This window comes from Procambarus clarkii, chromosome 14 (assembly GCF_040958095.1).
Source record: "Procambarus clarkii isolate CNS0578487 chromosome 14, FALCON_Pclarkii_2.0, whole genome shotgun sequence".
Taxonomy (NCBI): domain Eukaryota; kingdom Metazoa; phylum Arthropoda; class Malacostraca; order Decapoda; family Cambaridae; genus Procambarus; species Procambarus clarkii.
In genome coordinates this window covers 35,794,608-35,813,220 of record NC_091163.1, presented here as the reverse complement: position 1 = coordinate 35,813,220, position 18,613 = coordinate 35,794,608, and the positions used below count along the sequence as shown (strand labels likewise).

The following is an 18,613-nucleotide window of genomic DNA, read 5'->3' as shown; positions in this document are numbered from 1 at the left end:
TGCTAGTACCCTAGGGTGTCCAAACTATGCTAGTACCCTAGGGTGTCTGAGGTATGTTAGTACCCTGGGGTGTCCAAACTATGCTAGTTCCCCAGGGTGTTTGTGGTATGTTAGTACCCTGGGGTGTCCAAACTATGCTAGTACCCTAGGGTGTCTGAGGTATGTTAGTACCCTGGGGTGTCCAAACTATGCTAGTACCCTAGGGTGTCTGAGGTATGTTAGTACCCTGGGGTGTCCAAACTATGCTAGTACCCTAGGGTGTCCGAGGTATGTTAATACCTTGGGGTGTCCAAACTATGCTAGTACCCTATGGTGTTCGAGGCATGCTAGTACCCTGGAGTGTCTAGTACCTTGCTAGATAAACAGGTGTATTAGATGAAAGGAAACATGCCCAGCTATCTATCCTGCCCAGGAATTGAACCGTGGATCCCTGATTGTGAATTGAGAATAACACCAACTCTACTACAAGAGCCTGATGCCATGTTTGACAGTTATGCATTTAGTACTTACTAGTTCAGTACAGACCTAACTGTTTTGTGAGTGTTCTTGTACACTGACGCACAATTGTTCTCAAAGAGTACTAGGAAGGGTACCCAGCGGTGCCTAGGAATAGTCTCTCTCAAACTCCACCACTCTTCTTTTGCCCCTCTTCCAGCATCCCCCCCCCCTCTCCCCTCATCCCCCTTTTTATCCATCTTCACTTCCCCTCCACCCTTTCCCCTCTCTTCCCTCCCATCTCCCATCATTTTCCCCACCTTTCCCCACTTCCCACTCACCCCCAATCTCCCTATAGCATCAATGATGGATACCATTTTAAGAAGAATGGGAAGGATTGTTGCATATGAGGCTCAAGTCAACAGAAAAAAATCAGAAACATGAACAAAAATTCAAATGAGTAATCTTATCAGTGACAGTTCCCATAGCAATATGTTGATTCATTGTCATTCTTCCTTGTGATGTAATAGAGGATAAACACTTACCATTTATGTCTATCAGCATAATAATGACCAATGTTATTCAGGGCTTCTTCCATTTGTAAGTCATCTCCAGATGATCCAGATTTAAGGAGCTGAACCACACGGAACCAGTCGCCTAATTTGCGCCGCAGAGATATGGCAATATCTCTGTAAAAGAAAAACCAGTTGGAGAAGTGTATTATATATGACATACCAGTATAGGAACTGGTTGTGGATCTAAATCATATATTTCTGGTAGGCTGGCGGAGAGCACTAGATAATAGCATGCAAATACCCAGTCACACACTGTGGTACACAAACACCACACGCTGTGGTACACAACCAGTCACACGCTGTGGTACACAAACACCACACACTGTGGTACACAACCAGTCACACGCTGTGGTACACAAACACCACACACTGTGGTACACAACCAGTCACACGCTGTGGTACACAAACATCACACACTGTGGTACACAACCAGTCACACGCTGTGGTACACAAACACCACACGCTGTGGTACACAAACACCACACGCTGTGGTACACACACACTACATGCTGTGGCACACAAACAACCAGTCACACACTGTGTGACTGATTGTTTTCCATCAAGCAGACATAATCCATGTCTTTCAGGAGGTATGTGACGAGAATCTCCCAAGCCGTCGAAAGAGGGACCCAAGAGGAAGGTCAAGACCTTTGGGCCAGTCGAGATCATCCTTCCTGATCTCAATGGGCCCAAAGGCACACAGAACTAAGCTCTGGGGGGAGCCACACCCAAATCATACTCATACAGAAGGGGAATATGAAAACCCTTCTCCTTGCAAAAGGAGACCCCTGCTCAGTTGGAACAAGAAAACACTCAAAAGCCGAATGAAACCCACAGGCCTATATCAGATTTCTCAAACCCCGGAAGCTGCACTCACCACCCCTGAAGGTGGTGAGCCCCTTCCTTCCCTCCTTCCCCCCCAAAACAAGTGGAGGAGGTGGGGTGAATGAGCTCACTCTAGTTTCAAGAGATTCGATCATTTGTTTACATAGTTCGGAGTTCATTACGCGAGTTGTGAGGCTTTAGTTTTTTTTTAACCCAGCAGCAGCCCATCCTCCAAACAAATACCCAAAGTCCATTCCATGTACCCGCCAAACCCCCTGTTTATGAATGAAAAAGGTATACACACGACTCAACTTTCAAACACTTCCAGAACAAGTGCTTCACTGACGAATTTTGTTCGAACCACAATGCTATAAATGCTTCACCCAAATATTACAAATACAAATAATCGCCAACAGAACCTAAACACCTAACCTAACCTAACCAGTGCCTAAATAAGTACAATATGGTACAGTAATATAAAATAATATTACAGTAATTTATGTGTGAAAATTCCTGTTTTGAATGAGCAGCATGTTAAAATTTATGAATGCGTCTTTGGAGTCAAATGCTGGATGGAATGGGCTGGTCTGAGGACAGGTTGCCAGCAGTGGTTTGTTTTAACTCGCTGACTTTCTGGATGCCTTGCTCTGGTGAGGTGGTGAAATCTCACCGCTCCCTACGACGGAGCCAGGTTCAGGCCCTGGTCTCCAGTAGGCCTAAGAACTCCACAACTGATGTGACCTAGTAGGTTGGAATCATATCAGTGTATAGCTTCCGGGAGCCACAGGAGGCTATCCCAGAAATGCACTAAATCATGTTTTCTCCGACAAAATCTTTGTAAATTAGGTGGATCTTACATGCCGTCAAATACAAGTAAATATTGTTGTTATTTGAAAGCCAACCACTTACATTTTAACCTCTCACCGAGACTTTCCATACAACCTGCTGCTTAATCTTACTGTTTAGTTTACCTTCGGTCTACCTCTAAATACAGCTTCTCTGCTTCATCAAAATCTTTAAAATATGCTGCTACTTCTGCTTTACGTAGCGTTTCATTCTGGATGTTGGAGATGCGTTTGACTAGTTGTATTCCCGGATAATCCTTGCATCGGACAAAGGCCGCTTCTGCATTCTTGAGGTCTTGCTTTTCTAGAGCAGCTTCAGCAAGCAAACGCCTTGAAGGGAAATTTGAGCAAATGAGTCAATAAATCATGAAATAATCTTTAAGGTCATGAGTTCATTGAGCAGTTGTCACGTACCCAACTTATCCTCCCAAAATGATAGTACCTACAGCTACTATGGTAGTTTTAGGTACCATAGTAGCTATAGGTATCAGAAGCAAACTCATCCAAAGCCTAAATAAGCAATCCTATGCATAATATCTGCCAGTTAAAGCCTAATTTAGCATGTGTGTGATGTACAAAGCCTAGGCAAATTTAGAGTTGGTGGATGCCTTCTTTCTCTTACCCTCTACAAAATTAATAGTACAAACTGTAATCTTTTTTTGGGTGCAACAATCCATATTTTGTACATTCATCCACACTGGCTATAGGCACTGTCATTTCTGGATGACAAGTATAGCACCGACGTGTATTACAGTTGCAACATTTTATACGGTCACAGCAAAGATGGAATGTGAGGGGGGACTGTACAAAACAATAAGCATGTTGGGCTGGGACCAATAGTGTATTCTCAAATATTCTCAAGGCGAGGGCACCTCGGGTATCAGAGATCTATCCAAGAATGAGCAAATAACCCACCAGAAAGCTTAAGCACATCAAAACATGTGATCACTTGAAAAAATGGAAATAAGCTCTTGGGCAAACCAAGTCAACTGATTTTGTTGCAGGCAACAATTCCAAACCTTAATGTGCCAAACCACCATCAGTTAGTGGCCCAGATCACCTGGGGCCAGATTCGCGAAGCAGTTACGCAAGCACTTACGAACCTGTACATCTTTCCTCAATCTCTGGCGGCTTTGTTTACAATTATTAAACAGTTAATGAGCTCCGAAGCACCAGAAAACTGTTTATAAGAATAACAACAGTTGATTGGGAAGTTTTCATGCTTGTAAACTGTTTAATAAATGTAATCCAAAGATTGAGAAAAGATGTAAACGTTCATAAGTACTTGCGTAACTGCTTGGTGAATCTGGCTCCCCAGGGTCCAAGCCAGCTGCCCACCTCATGAGTCGCCAGTACTGAACCCCAAACTGCACAGGTAGAGAAGGCTGCTTGAAACTTGGCTCAAGTTGTCAAGATGAGTCTCTCATAAAACTACCCACTAAAAAGTAGAGAGCATGCAGCATGCACATCAGGGTAAGCAGTGCATAAACCATCCTTTAGCACAAAGCACGGTCGCACAACGATGCTGCTGCGATATTGTCCATGGTCCGAGGTGGCTCAACCAGCACACAGGTCCAAAGTTGACAAACAGCACCCACAGAAGGGTGAAAGTACTCCAGAAACCAACAGACATTATGATAAAAGCAACGGGAATGTCCATCTATTTAAGGAAAATAAATTGCTTGCATACCGGAAAGCAGCAAGCAACAAAGTGTGGCACTGAATATGTTGGGAAGCCATCACATGCCGACCAACTACGAAGATAAGGCAAATAAACCCTCCAGGAAATAACAAATAATATAATAGCTGTGGCCCAATATGTAAACAGGGAAGCATGCCTCAGCATCATTAAAGAACGTGGCACGCTGAGCGACCACGGCGTACCATGTAAACGAGCGACACCCAGTGCACCCCAATAAAGCCAAGGAACACCCCTAACAAAGGGCCCAAACAGAGCAATTCAAAATTCCTGAATAGTCCAAGGAAAGGCCCCCAACCTGGTGGAGAGATCTCACATGGACGAACTCCTGAACACATCAGAGAGGGAAAGCTCTGCCTGTGCAAGGGCAGCATTGGTGGGCATACAGGTAAGAGAGCCCAGGGTACATGCAGCTCAAAACATCCAAAGAGCCAAACCCAACACAAGAAGCTGCAATCAAAACACACAATTGAAGTCCATATTTAACAGGAAAGAATACATTAAAGTAAATGGTTCCCACAGGACAACCAAGTGCAAGGACAGCCGGCACTTAGTTTGAAACTTTGGGGCTTGCCCGCAAGCTGCTGTGATCGGAAGCAACACTAGCACGTGTGAAGGTGTAAATACTAGCAGGAGTACAGAACTGACTTGGGGAGCCAGCTGGGAGCCAGGGCCGGGCCACCTGGTGGTGGTGGTGATCAGTACTAATGAATCTCGAGCTCATTTGAGCGAACCCCTTGTTCCGTGCTGGCAGTTTTTGAGCCTTTATTTTTGTGCATCCTCCTATAAAGCTATAAGGTTGCTATAAAGCACCCCTCCAGTTGCTGTAAAGCTATGTTGACTTTCTGGAGGCTTTTTCTGTCAAGGTGTCAGATTGTTACTTGCACATCTTATGAGGATGCCAATAGTGTCAAGTATCCAGTAAGCCAAACACAGCACAACTCTTTGTGACTGATGTGATCTTCTGGTATGAATCAATCTCAGGAAGAGTGTGGCTTCTGGGAGCCACAAGGAGTTCCCTCCAGAAAGAACACACACAAAAAATAGTCAGCACCATGTTAAAGTACATATACATAAATCACTAATTATAGTACTGTATATGCAAATCACCTTAGTTACAGAATAAGTAAATCAACCTACAGTATACATACTATACATAAATTACCCTAGAAAATATGTAAATCCCTTAGTTCCAGCATATATAAATCCCTATAGGTACAGTGCAATGCAGTACTTGTATAGTAATAATTACCATAGTCTTGGGTGAGGATTTTCATCAATAAATGCTGCAGCATCCTTAATAGACACCTTCTCTAACAGGTCTCTAGTATCCCTGAGACTCTTGACCTCTAAGGTAAGCAAGTGGTCCATGGTGGGCGACTCAGGTTCACGCATCACTTCATCCAGAAGTACCGCACGAATCTCCAGGTCCTGAAACACATATATCCACATGTAGACGACGAGTCACAATAACGTGGTTGAAGATATCATGACCAAACTACACACCAGAAGATGAGGAGACAACGATGTTTCGGTCTGTCCTCGACCATTATCAAGTCGATTGTCCACCATCATATTCACCATCAAGGTGGACGATTGTCCACCATCATATTCACCATCAAGGTGGACGATTGTCCACCATCATATTCACCATCAAGGTGGACGATTGTCCACTGATATATCCACCATCACCTATACACACAAGAGTTAAAGTTTCAAGCCAAAACACATCTGTGTTCTCAAGATATTACACAAGCTAAAATATATAAAATATTAAGCAAAACTAAAATACAGCAAATATGAAGCAAAAACTAAAATATATCAAATATGAAGCAAAAACTAAAATACAGCAAATATGAAGCAAAAACTAAAATACAGCAAATATGAAGCAAAATCTATTACATGTTTGTAACAGCCTTTTGTAATAGCCAGTTTAAAGGCTTATTTAAATTAAAAAGCGGTAGAACAAGAGTAAGTCGATGGAAGCTGGGACATGCAATTGAGCCCAAGACTTGCAAGGAAGTCTCTTGTTCCCTGTACGGGAGGTGAACAAGTAGAATGCACTGTGGAAAGAGATTATTGAAGCCAATTCCATCCATAACTGTAAAAAAGAAAAATGATGAAAATGTTAATGGTGAAAGAGATAAGTAGTGTGCCAGGTATGACTGACTAAGAGGCAAGAGAATGTTTACCTGGAAACTGCAGAGATAACCAGAACTGGCAACAGGCTCCTCTGGATCCATGTTACGGAAGACGTACATGCGTGTCTTCTCCATCATGGCAAACAACTCCGGGTTGTCCTGAGCCCAGCACATATCCCAAACATCTTTGCGCTCAAATTTCAGAATTGAGCCCATAACCTGCAAGAGCATGTATTTAAGTGTGCATTTAAAATGTCACCTACTGTACAGCTACTGCTAACTTACCATTCTTAGCCTCCACTTAATGATGTGTTAAGTGTACACCACAAACACCCTCACATTATATACAGTTTTACACAAACTAAAAGCTCTATACAATGTCAGTTAAGCACCTTTATTATGCACCCCATACCCATCTTGTGGGCAATAGTGGAAAGAGTTACAGAGGCACATAATGGGCTCAGGGACTGAACCCCAAAATTAATTTAGCTAAGCAAGTTACAGTCTTGATGAGCTAGTTACAAAATTCAATGCCCATCGTCATATCAACAATACATTCGAGATTGACCACAAGTATAGTTTTTAATTTAAGCAACTGACATGTGGAGAGCTAGTGTTACAATTAATATGTTTATCCTGCGCACCGCCCCCCATCCAGTGGGCAGCGGTGGATAGGTACACCGCCCCCCATCCAGTGGGCAGCAGTGGATAGGTTACACCGCCCCCCATCCAGTGGGCAGCGGTGGATAGGTTACACCGCCCCCCATCCAGTGGGCAGCGGTGGATAGGTACACCGCCCCCCCATCCAGTGGGCAGCGGTGGATAGGTTACACCGCCCCCCATCCAGTGGGCAGCGGTGGATAGGTTACACCGCCCCCCATCCAGTGGGCAGCGGTGGATAGGTACACCGCCCCCCATCCAGTGGGCAGCGGTGGATAGCTTACAATCACTTAGTTACTACCTACAGTTAGCAAACTAGGGATATTTGGCTAAGATTTCTAGTAATAGATCATTTTCAATTAAATATTTACACATCTTTGGAACATTTGTTATGGAATTGTATCTGAATTCCTGTATCTTTTTGCACTCCATCACATAGTGACGGAGGGTGTGCAAATAATTTTGTTGACAGTTTACATTTGGTCAGGTCTACATCAGCAGATAATGAGAATTCCCAGAGATACTTGTAACCGAGTCTAAGCCGAGCAGTAGTAACATCTAGAAGTCTGCTAATTTTATTGGATGATCCATAGATGTGTGGCTCCTCTTGCATGACAGTAGTATGATGATAGATGGAATTACAAGAGTAGATTCAACCTCACAAGGTTTTGTAACTTGTTGTATAATTGTTCTCAGACTGCTTGTAGGCAATTCAAGGTTATAATCAACTCCTTTAAAGATCGATTCTTTGGCTAACTCATTAACTCTATCATGCATTTGTAGGTCAACATGAGATGGAGTCCACATGAAAGGGACTCTGTTACCATTATAATCACAAGATTATGATGTACTGTATCTTTAGAAAATAATGAGGCTGTTCAATGGGACTGAACCCACATATGGTTGGGGTGTGCAGGGATGCACATTCAATACCATTGTATGACTTCAGTATTCCCCCCCCGACATTATACATGTATACAAAATGCAATAAACATTTATAAAGGTAATGTTTAGTGTGATAAAGGCACTCGCCACAAGAATTTCACTGATGCCTTAACCATTCTGCTAACAAACAGCCTTTACACAATTATTCAAATAATCTAAGTACTGTATCACTTGAATTTTCACTTTTTTTCTGCTTCTGCACATCATATGATATTACCTTTACTCTGTTTTCCTACACTTATTTAAATTACATTTCCTACACTTTCCCTCTTTCTTCCAGTTTCTCTTGCTTTCAGCCCATCGCTGAAGAGTAGACTGTCTACAATGGTTATCTTGAGATGATTCTTGAGGTTATCTTGAGATGATTTCGGGGCTTTAGTGTCCCCGCGGCCCGGTCCTCGACCAGGCCTCCACCCGCAGGAAGCAGCCTGTGACAGCTGACTAACACCCAGGTACCTATTTTACTGCTAGGTAACAGGGGCATAGGGTGCCCCTGTTACCTAGCTCTGCCCATTGTTTCTCGTCGGCACCCGGGATCGAACCCGGGACCACAGGATCACAAGTCCAGTGTGCTGTCCGCTCGGCCGACCGGCTCCCCCGTCCTTCCATTGCATCCTTCCATTGTCTTTGTGACACATTTGGTTGGCCTGAGGTGGATCTCTGTGTGTCAGCATGGAATTGGCAGCTTCTGGGTTACATGGCTCCCATCCACCCCATTCAGGACACTAAGTGGATGCTTCAGCTGAAATGGGGTCAATGGAGGTTTCTTGATCTCTTCTCTCCAGTTCAGAGGTTGCTTCAGGTTCTGTCCAGATTGGAGACTTTATCCAGCAAAGTCCTCCTGTTGGCTCCCTTTTATCCAGCCCAGATGTGACTTCCACCCTTTTGGGCCCATTGTTTCTTTGATCTTCAACTGATTTTCCATTGATTTTCTCCACCTCTTTCAGTGGATCAGCCAAGAGATGTTTCTCAATGGTTCAAGGCTCACCACTGATTTACACATTTGGAGTTTTTGTCTCATATACTGCTTTTTTCAATGGTCCACAGGTGGCTGATCTTTTGGGGTCTCGCCTGTGACTTTTGTCATAGTGCTAAATTCCATCTTGTTCTCTTGTTTTGTCCTCAGTTTCTGTTCCAGTGGTTCTTTCATTTGTCGTGATTGTTTGTGGATAAGTTTCTCGTGCCAAATACCTTTGCCTTGTGTCGTTCAGCCCCAGCTGAGCCTCTGCTCTTGGCATTTGGTATCATCATGTCATCCCCGTTTTGCAAGTTATCTTGGGCATTTTTTCAGCTTGCTCATGTTCCTCCTGATCCTTCCTGGTCTTTAAATAAGGTTTTGGTTTTCTCTCCTCACCTCAGTTTTCTAATGCCTCTTTTGTCCAAGACTGTTTCTTCAAGGCTTTGTTTTGTTGGCCCCCCTTGCTTCTGGTTATTGGGTTGGGAGTTTCATGCCCTCATTTCGAAGCAGAATTTTGATTTTTTAGTCCTGAGAGTCATTTTCTTTGCTTACAGCCATCTCCTTCCTTTCTGCTGAGAATGAGATGGTTAGTATAAGGAGCGAGGTCATAGGTGATTGATGATTGGTTGATTCAGCCAGGGGTGCATCTCTTATTGTGTCTGGAGGTTGTGGTCGATCACTGCTACCCTGAGCACCACTATTGGTGCACAGAGTGAAGTATGCACGTCACGTCACGGTCCACATCTGTGGACCCAGTGTTCTGGTTCCTTGTTCCAGGTCCTGTTTGTTACAGATTGCCAACAGTATCACCAAGTGTAGCCAACCTGTGGTCTACCCTCAGCTTGATCATGTTCCACAGGTTGCGGCTCTATCAATGGATTTTTCAAATTTGTTTTGGGCAATTCAGGCTTATTGGGTTGTGCTGGTCCAACAATGTGGTGGCATTTTGTTACTTAGTAAAAGTTCTTGGTCTGCACCTGACTTGTGTGGCTTTGGGAAAATTAACTTGTTGCTAATTCTCCCCTTTAATGGGGGGGGGGGGAAGGGGTACTTTTTGTGGCTCTCTCTTATCCCTGGTTTCATTCTCCAAGGTGAGACAGCACCAAGGAACCACCATTAGAGCCCTCCCAGAAAACGGGAGGTGAATATAATGAAATGCCACTTTCTGGTGGGTCCTTGATGGCTCCTTGAGACCCTTTCATCCTGATTCAGGGGATTTGGTTTTAATGTTTTTCTGGATAAATGAATGATATGTCACTGCTAGGGTACTGAGGAGGTCAGTGTGCAGTCACCTAGTGGTGTGAAGGTGAACTAATAAATAAATGAATACACAGCCAGGTGTTTTGTTTTTTTGAGGGGGGGATTAATGTCTTGTTTTCTATGTTTTGTTTACCTGGATGATTGTATGATTTGGCTCGTTCACTTTACTGGTCGCCATTTCTTGGTTATGATGATCTAGAATACCCTGCACCTTGCACCTCTTTAGAGGGGGCCCATGTTTTGGTCTCTGGCAGGTTTACAATGACTCACAGAGGCCTGGCGAGGAATGAACTGGGTGAAGCTATCCAGGTAACTAGCACTAAAGAGCCACAATTGAAGCCCTCCCCAGAAACACCCTCATCTCAACATTGGAAAGAGAACAGTATAATCAGGTCAGACAATAACTGTACAGTACATACGTTTACTATCAGATTGTTTTGTCGTATAAGACGCACCTAATTGACAAGGACATTTTGTGTAATTTGTATTAAGTTACATCATACTCTACATTTATTGAAAGAGATTTTCAAGTGCTTTTGTAGGGACAACAAATGATTTTGTGCATGTAAATACAATAAATATATATATATATATATATATATATATATATATATATATATATATATATATATATATATATATATATATATATATATATATATATATATATATATATGTCGTACCTAGTAGCCAGAACGCACTTCTCAGCCTACTATGCAAGGCCCAATTTGCCTAATAAGCCAAGTTTTCATGAAATAACCGTTTTTCGACTACCTAACCTACCTAACCTAACCTAACTTAACTTTTTTGGCTACCTAACCTAACCTAACATATAAAGATAGGTTAGGTTAGGTTAGGTAGGGTTGGTTAGGTTCGGTCATATATCTACGTTAATTTTAACTCCAATTAAAAAAAATTGACCTCATACATTATGAAATGGGTAGCTTTATCATTTCATAAGAAAAAAATTAGAGAAAATATATTAATTCATGAAAACTTGGCTTATTAGGCAAATCGGGCCTTGCATAGTAGGCCAAAAAGTGCGTTCTGGCTACTAGGTACAACATATATATATATATTATATATATATATATATATATATATATATATATATATATATATATATATATATATATATATATATATATATATATATATATATATATATATATATATATATATATATATATATATATATATATATGGTTAGTGGTGGAGCCAAAACATGCATCCTATCCACCAGAAAATGCAGTAAATGCCTTACCTCTGAGCCGGTGGTGTCTGAAGCGCGAGTGTCCAGGTCTAGGAACGTGAGCAGCCCAGTGATGTCAATGATTGCTAACCGTCTACAGTGAAAAGAAAGTATTTTCAAACTATGGAACAAATATTTTCCAAAAATAATTACAGGCTATAATTTTACTGTGTAAACAAACTGTTGATCTCATTTCACCAGTCATAGAAAAATTGAGACAAACAATAAAGGAATTGGAAAACATTTGCAAAAATATATTTGTCAGCTTCATTAATACCTTGTGAAACCTTTCCTTTGTCAACAATGTATTGCATATCTTCACATACTTGACAATAACAATCTATACTGTTCTTAAACATGAATATTATGTATACTGTGCTCTGTACATTGTTGTATACAAATCTGAATACATTGTTGTATACAGTGAGGATTCCAGATTGCAACTTCCAATGGAAAAAGAGTAACTTGAACCCTTCTGTTGAGACACTGAACCAGGAAAGCACAATCCAGGTGATTGTGGATCACAGAGCCCTGCAGGAGAGGGATATATTGAAATGCCATCCAAACTGCTGCAAACTGCCTCAACCATGATATAAGCTAACTGCAGATGAGGAGACCACAACCCATGATCAGCATGGCAATAGTTACATACAAACCTCCACCTAAGGTTCAACATATCCAAGAGCAACTCGAGCAATGGAAGGTAAGTGTGCCGTGGAACTAAATCCCAAAAGGCCCAGAGGACAGTAAAAGATCAAAATCTTCAGAGACTGACAGCACCTGTAATGAGCAGTCTCACCCCCCCCCCCTCCTCCCCAAGAGTCAGTGAGATGCTCACCACTGAAGAGGTAACTTGTGTGCCCTCACCCAGATCCTATATACTGTAATGGTAAGATCATACAGACACAATGTTTATATCGTACACAGAGAGTAATGACACTATTGTGATGCATCAAGGAGAAAATCCATAGGAGCAATGACGAGGGATCGCACCGATGAGGTGGGTGTTCCCAGGCACACACTCTAGACAACCAGGCCACGACATGGTCAAAATGATTGCAACCTTTTCTTTACATGATCCATAAAGTGCTTGAGGTCCTGATGGGAAAGGTAAGACCCAGTAACCCCAGCAGAAGATGGTCCTGTAACAGCAGCAAGTCTGACTGCAAGTTAAAAGTTTTCAGAACTGCCACTGCCTGCCGGCTGCTCCAAGGAACAGCCTTTTAGATCAAGTTATAATAAAAGCCTGACCCAGGTAAACTCCCGGTAAAGTGTGCAGAGGAATTATTGTGTACAAAGACTATATATTCTGCTCTGTGGAAAATGCAACACAAATGATTAACTTACGAGGAATTGCAGTTGAGCGAGAGTCTGTGGGGCCGACATGGCAGCGAGTAACGTGCAATGAGTGCAACATGGGGTAGCGTGTATCTCTGCAAGCTTCCAGATTCCCTGCCAATTATTAGTACTCGCTCACTGGCAGTTATACAGCATACCGGATCACTTGTTGCCTGAAATATTATAATAAGGCAGTCAAATTTTGCATTAATGCACATTTTTATTACATTAATCAAATCAAATCAAATCAAATCAAATCAAATCAAATGTTTATTTAGGTAAGGTACATACATACAAGAGATTTTACAAAGAGTGATGGATTAATATTAATATTAATAGACTAACTGGTTTCATACAATTTCTAGAGAACACCTACTGGCTTTTTGAAGCTATCTTGCTTCAAGATATATATCTATGGCTCCTAAATACTGTCATATCATAGTGATACTAGATACCATGAAAGTATCCACGGATCAGTACCTGGGGAGAGCAGGTGATACTCTACCACTCCACCAGGAGAGTATCCAGGGACCACAACCTGGGAAGAGCAGGTGACACTCTACCACCCCACCAGGAGAGTATCCAGGGACCACAACCTGGGGAGAGCAGGTGACACTCTACCACTCCAACCCGAACAAAAATCAGTCAACCTACGAAGAGACAAAAAGTGACTTAAGGCTCGCCAAGAAACTTCATACTGCCACCGATACGAAACACACGGTTTAACACCATTAGCGAAGCCACCTGATCACCATACAAGTTGCGATAAACCCACATCAGAAAGAACAGACCCGAAGATCAGAGGAGAAGATCGAACCAGCCACGTACTGGACCTGACCAATCTGCTGAAAGAGGCGAAGCCACAGAAAGATCCCCGGGTTTAGACACTGAGCAAGCAGTGCCTAAAACCAAGGCTGGGCCGGCCACCAAGGGGCCAATAGGACTACTCTCTCCTGGTAAGTCTCCAACCGAGCAAGAACCCGAAGCAAAAGCTAGACCAGGGGGAAGAGGTACAGATAACCCAACCTCGACCAGTCCTGCCGAAAGGCATCAAACCCGACGTCTTTTGGGAAAGTGTGTCTGATCAACACCCTTGTGGTGTCGGAAAAGAGCACCACAAATACCAAGAGATGCCTCGACCACATGAAGAGGTCCACCGCCGGGTGTCCGTACGTCCGACAGAGCCAATTGAAGGAGTTGGCGTCGAACGTCCATTCCGTGAACAGCGGAATGAATCAGGACAGGCCATCCACCAGGACGTTTAACACCCCTTGGATATGAACCACCCGGAGAGCCAAAACCCAAGAATCCAGCAGACAAGTCACCCGAAGAGACCAGCCCCAAAGAACCAAGGACTCATCGAACCCCTGCAATTCAGACAATGAACCACTGGGGAGCAGTCTGAATGAAGCTGAATACTCGATCAGCAAATGACGCGAACCCTCTGAAGTGAAAGCCACACCTCTGCGAACTCCCACACTGTGCTGTGAGCCCGACAGAAGGACGGACCCCACTAACCCTGGGTGGCCTGGTGACCACGGGTCACAAAGCCCCAGCCGGGAGACAATGCATCTGTGAACACATTGAGTGGGGCCTCGGGTAGGTGCCACGGCACTGAATCCCCAAAAAATCCGAAGAGGAAGCCGGCGACACAGCAGCCGATGCAAGGCCCCCAGAGGCCGAACCCAGCGATCGCGAGAGCAGCGGAAGAGACGTCCCCGAAGGAACCAGAACAGATCTCCTAAGCGGGGCAGCTTCGGGGCATCTGGAAAGGCAACCAACCTAGTGTGTTGCAGCAACCTAAATTTCGCATGCAACGCTGAAGCTGCCTGCACTAAAATATCAATATTAATGGACTGGGTGAATTGGAGTAGAAGCAAGGAGGAGACAAGGAGACAGAGGTACCTTCAAATTCGCACGAAGTGAGATGGGACTCGGAGAACGCATCCATTGGACCAATCAGCCACAATGAAGTTTTCCAGGGCCCTTAGGCTGACTGCTAAGGGAAGCCCAGGAAAGGTACTGCTAACTGGTTATCCCAGACTACCAAGCAAACAAACAAAAAGCTAAACCCTTGCGACGTGTACAATCATGGGAGGCCTAGTGAAGGGCCACCACAATAATACAAGTGGTCCAGTAGCCACACCAGGCAGACCCCCACCAGGGAGACCTCCACCGGGCAGACCCCCACCAGGGAGACCTCCACCGGGCAGACCCCCACCAGGCAGACCCCACACCAGGCAGACCCCCACCAGGCAGACCCCCACCAGGCAGACCCCCACCAGGCAGACTCCCACCAGACAAACAAAACAAAAGGAAAAAGAAAACCCCCGCAAAAGTACAACGTCCCCAGGAGGAACAGAACCGGCCACTATGGGAATTATAAGACAGTTGCACAGTACCTTGCACCCCTGCCAGCGACGATACTACCTCATACCCAAGGTCAAACAGTGGCAAGAAAACTCCAGCTGACCCCAAGGGCAGACAATCATCGAGCAGCAAAAGAACCCTGCGGAGGTAGTTCCCGAACAGTTTGTGGAAGGTAAACCCAAACCGCAAGGCCAGTACATACAGGGTACCTAGAGAAGGTGACCCTAGGCACATGCAGCCCGCAGTACTCCTGGAATTACACCTAGCTCGCACACCTCAGCACAACACCGCAAGAATTACACCTAGCTCGCACACCTCAGCACAACACCGCAAGACACACAACTGCTAAAAGATTGGTGCCAAAATGGAGCAAGATCACTTTCACTAAAAAAATCTATCACTTACAAGGCTACTCATGCCCTTGCCACCTCTTGGGTGACTTAATCTTCAGCAATCAATCAATCTCGCTCCCATCACAATCGATTTATTAATGGTCCAGGACGGACCGGAACCTTGTCGTCGTCTCTTCTGGTGTGAAGTTTGGTCATCTTACTTGATTTACCTAAAGGCCATTAACACTAGTGGCCCCAACGAGGACAGGGAGCTGGCGTCTTGTCGAAGGTCATCCCATTTGCCTTAATGATCCTTTCCAGATGAATTTTAAAACCTAACAGTTTTGACGTTTGCAGCTTCAGCGGGTAGCCAGTTTCATGGGTTTATAACCTTGTGGATGAAAAAGCATCTCTTGTTCTCAGTCCAACATTATTGAGCTTGAAACTGTTGTTCCTTGTGTTACATCTCACCTTTTGAAGAAATTGTCAGGATCAACATTCTCCAACTTGTTTAGTATTTTAAGTTTCAATAAGATCTGCCCTGTCATGATTGCAAGGTTTGCAGTGTTGTTAGGCCTGTGGCCCTCAATCGTTCCTGATATGAGAGTTGACTTAGCTCTGGAATGACTCTTGTTGCATGGTGTTGCACTTTCTCCAGAGCAGCTGGTGAAGAGTAGGATGGTTTGAGTTCTTGACTTTTAAACTAGAAAAGAAATTCGGGTTACTGCAATCCCTGTTGATCGAGAAACACAAATAAATTTAAATAGGTTAAATTTTGCACATTCCCTGTACAAAAATAAGGCAGCCAACTTGAATGGGGGGGGAGGGTCTCTCATGATTCTCAATACCAAGCATAGACAGTACATAGTTTTTGTATAAGTAATTCACGAGGAATCCAAGATGGCAGACATAAGGGGCGATTACTGGAATTACTCCAGAAATGAAGGAATATATATATAAATTGTGAATCATGTACTGTACTTTAGCAGCATAAGCAAATAAGAAGTTGAACCAAGGTATTTGCTGTACCACTGCAGACAATAATATCTACATGTACAATACCGTATTTTAAAACTAGGAAATAATCTTAGCAATACAAGCATACCTCAAACAATTTTTCTCCTTCCCTGAAAACATCGGAGACTCCTGTCGGTGTGTCGTCAATGTGGTAAAGACGTTCATGTCGGTCAGATTTAACTGCACCTAAGAATAATATATATGATATTAGTATTGTACAGTATTAATATTTAAACAGCCTGATCTATCAACTAGATCTAAATAATATATTACAAAGAAAACAAATAATTAAGGCTGCACACTCTGGGTTCAATTGCCCATTTGTGCGTTGTTTGTGCTCGTGTGGCTGCCTCAGAGTTGCCCGTTTCATTTTGGGGGTTTGGGGTTAGAGCAGCTGGTGTTGCTGCTGGTGCCCTTTTTGCTGCCATTCCTTCCATTATATTTGAACATTTGACCACTTGAACAGACAAGACCCGTGATCGTCACAAGGTGGAGTTCACTGCTGCGCTGGTAAATGCCCTTCCTGTACCACTCTTGCGATAGCGCAAGTGAGAGGTGGTCACATCTCAGAGGCACTATTTTCAACACTGCCATGTCCACCTTCGGTAAGAGGCAGAACAAGTCAGCAGACTGGTTCAAGGCCAGTGCAGAGGAACTGTTACCTCTCGTAGAGGAAAAGAGACACGCTCTCTCATCCTACAAGAACCTGCCCTCAGAAAGGAACCTACAGGCCCTCCGTACTGCCCGCAGTAGAGTTCAACAAACTGCAAGGGGCTGTGCTGACGATTACTGGCTCCGTCTCTGTTCCAGCATTCAGACCGCAGCCACTGTCGGCAACATAAGAGGCATGTACGAAGGGATCAAACAGGCAACAGGTCCTACACACAACAGGATGGCTCCTCTGAAGTCAGCCACCGGAGAGATCATGAAAGACTGATCAACAGATGAATCACTGGGTGGAACATTACTTCAAACTCTACTCCAGAGAGAATTTGGTCAGCATAGAGGTCTTGGATGCAATCAAGTGCCTGCCTATCATGAAAGAACTTGACCTTGAAGCAACTGGAAAAGTTGAGAAAGCACTGGATTCACTTTCCTCAGGGAAGGCCCAGGAGACGACGGGATTCCACGTGAAGTTCTCAAGTGTGCTTGAGGAACACATAAAACCAAGCTTCGTGAAGCTTCTGTGCCAGTGCTGGAGGGAGGGCTCAGTGCCACACGACACGAGAGATTGGAACATCATAACTCTACAAAAATAAAGGTGACAGAGGCAATGTCAACAACTATCGCGGCATCTCCCTCCTCAGCGTTATTGGCAAACTCTTCGCCAGGGTCGTCTTGGTCAGGCTTCAGATTCTTGCTGAGTGTACCCAGAGTCATTGTGCGGTTTCTGAGCAGAGAGGTTGACCAGTGACATGGTGTTCTCCCTGAGACAGCTTCAAGAAAAGTGCAGGGAGCAGAGAAAAGCCTAGTACATCACCTTCATGGACCTTACAAAGGCCTTCGACCTCATGAGCAGCGACGAACTCTTCAAGATCTTGGCCAAAATTGGCTGCCCACCCACCCTAGTCAGCATGATACAATCGTTTCACAAGGACATGACGGGCACAGTCGTGTACGATGGCTCAACTTCTGAACCATTCAACATCAACAGTGGTGTTAAACAGGGGTGTGTTCTTGCTCCAACCCTGTTCGGTATCTTCTTCGCGATCCTCGTCAAGCATGCCTTTGGAACATCCACAGAAGGCATCTATCTCCGTACAAGATCTGATGGTAAGCTCTTCAATCTATCCAGACTTCGAGCAAAGACAAAAGTACAGATGCAAATCCTCAGGGACTTCCTTTTCGCTGACGGCACAGCCATCACCACACACACACAGCAGAAGTTCTGCAGCAGCTACTCAACCGCTTTGCCGCAGCCTGTTCCACATTCGGCCTGACAATCAGCCTGAAGAAGGCAC

The 18,613-nt window shown here is 44.0% G+C and overlaps 1 protein-coding gene across 1 annotated transcript in view; it reads right to left on the bottom strand.

Moving 5' to 3' along the window:
• LOC123770262 (intraflagellar transport protein Oseg4) overlaps positions 1 to 18,613 on the bottom strand; it is a 56,287-nt gene that overhangs the window by 18,898 nt on the left and 18,776 nt on the right. The window contains exons 11-17 of the mRNA XM_069324467.1: positions 16,741 to 16,838; positions 12,943 to 13,106; positions 11,608 to 11,689; positions 6,572 to 6,739; positions 5,632 to 5,810; positions 2,807 to 3,010; positions 981 to 1,124 (exon numbers count right to left, since the gene is read on the bottom strand). Of these exons, the coding sequence (XP_069180568.1) occupies positions 981 to 1,124; positions 2,807 to 3,010; positions 5,632 to 5,810; positions 6,572 to 6,739; positions 11,608 to 11,689; positions 12,943 to 13,106; positions 16,741 to 16,838 (1,039 nt within the window). The remainder of the gene's footprint in view (positions 1 to 980; positions 1,125 to 2,806; positions 3,011 to 5,631; positions 5,811 to 6,571; positions 6,740 to 11,607; positions 11,690 to 12,942; positions 13,107 to 16,740; positions 16,839 to 18,613) is intronic.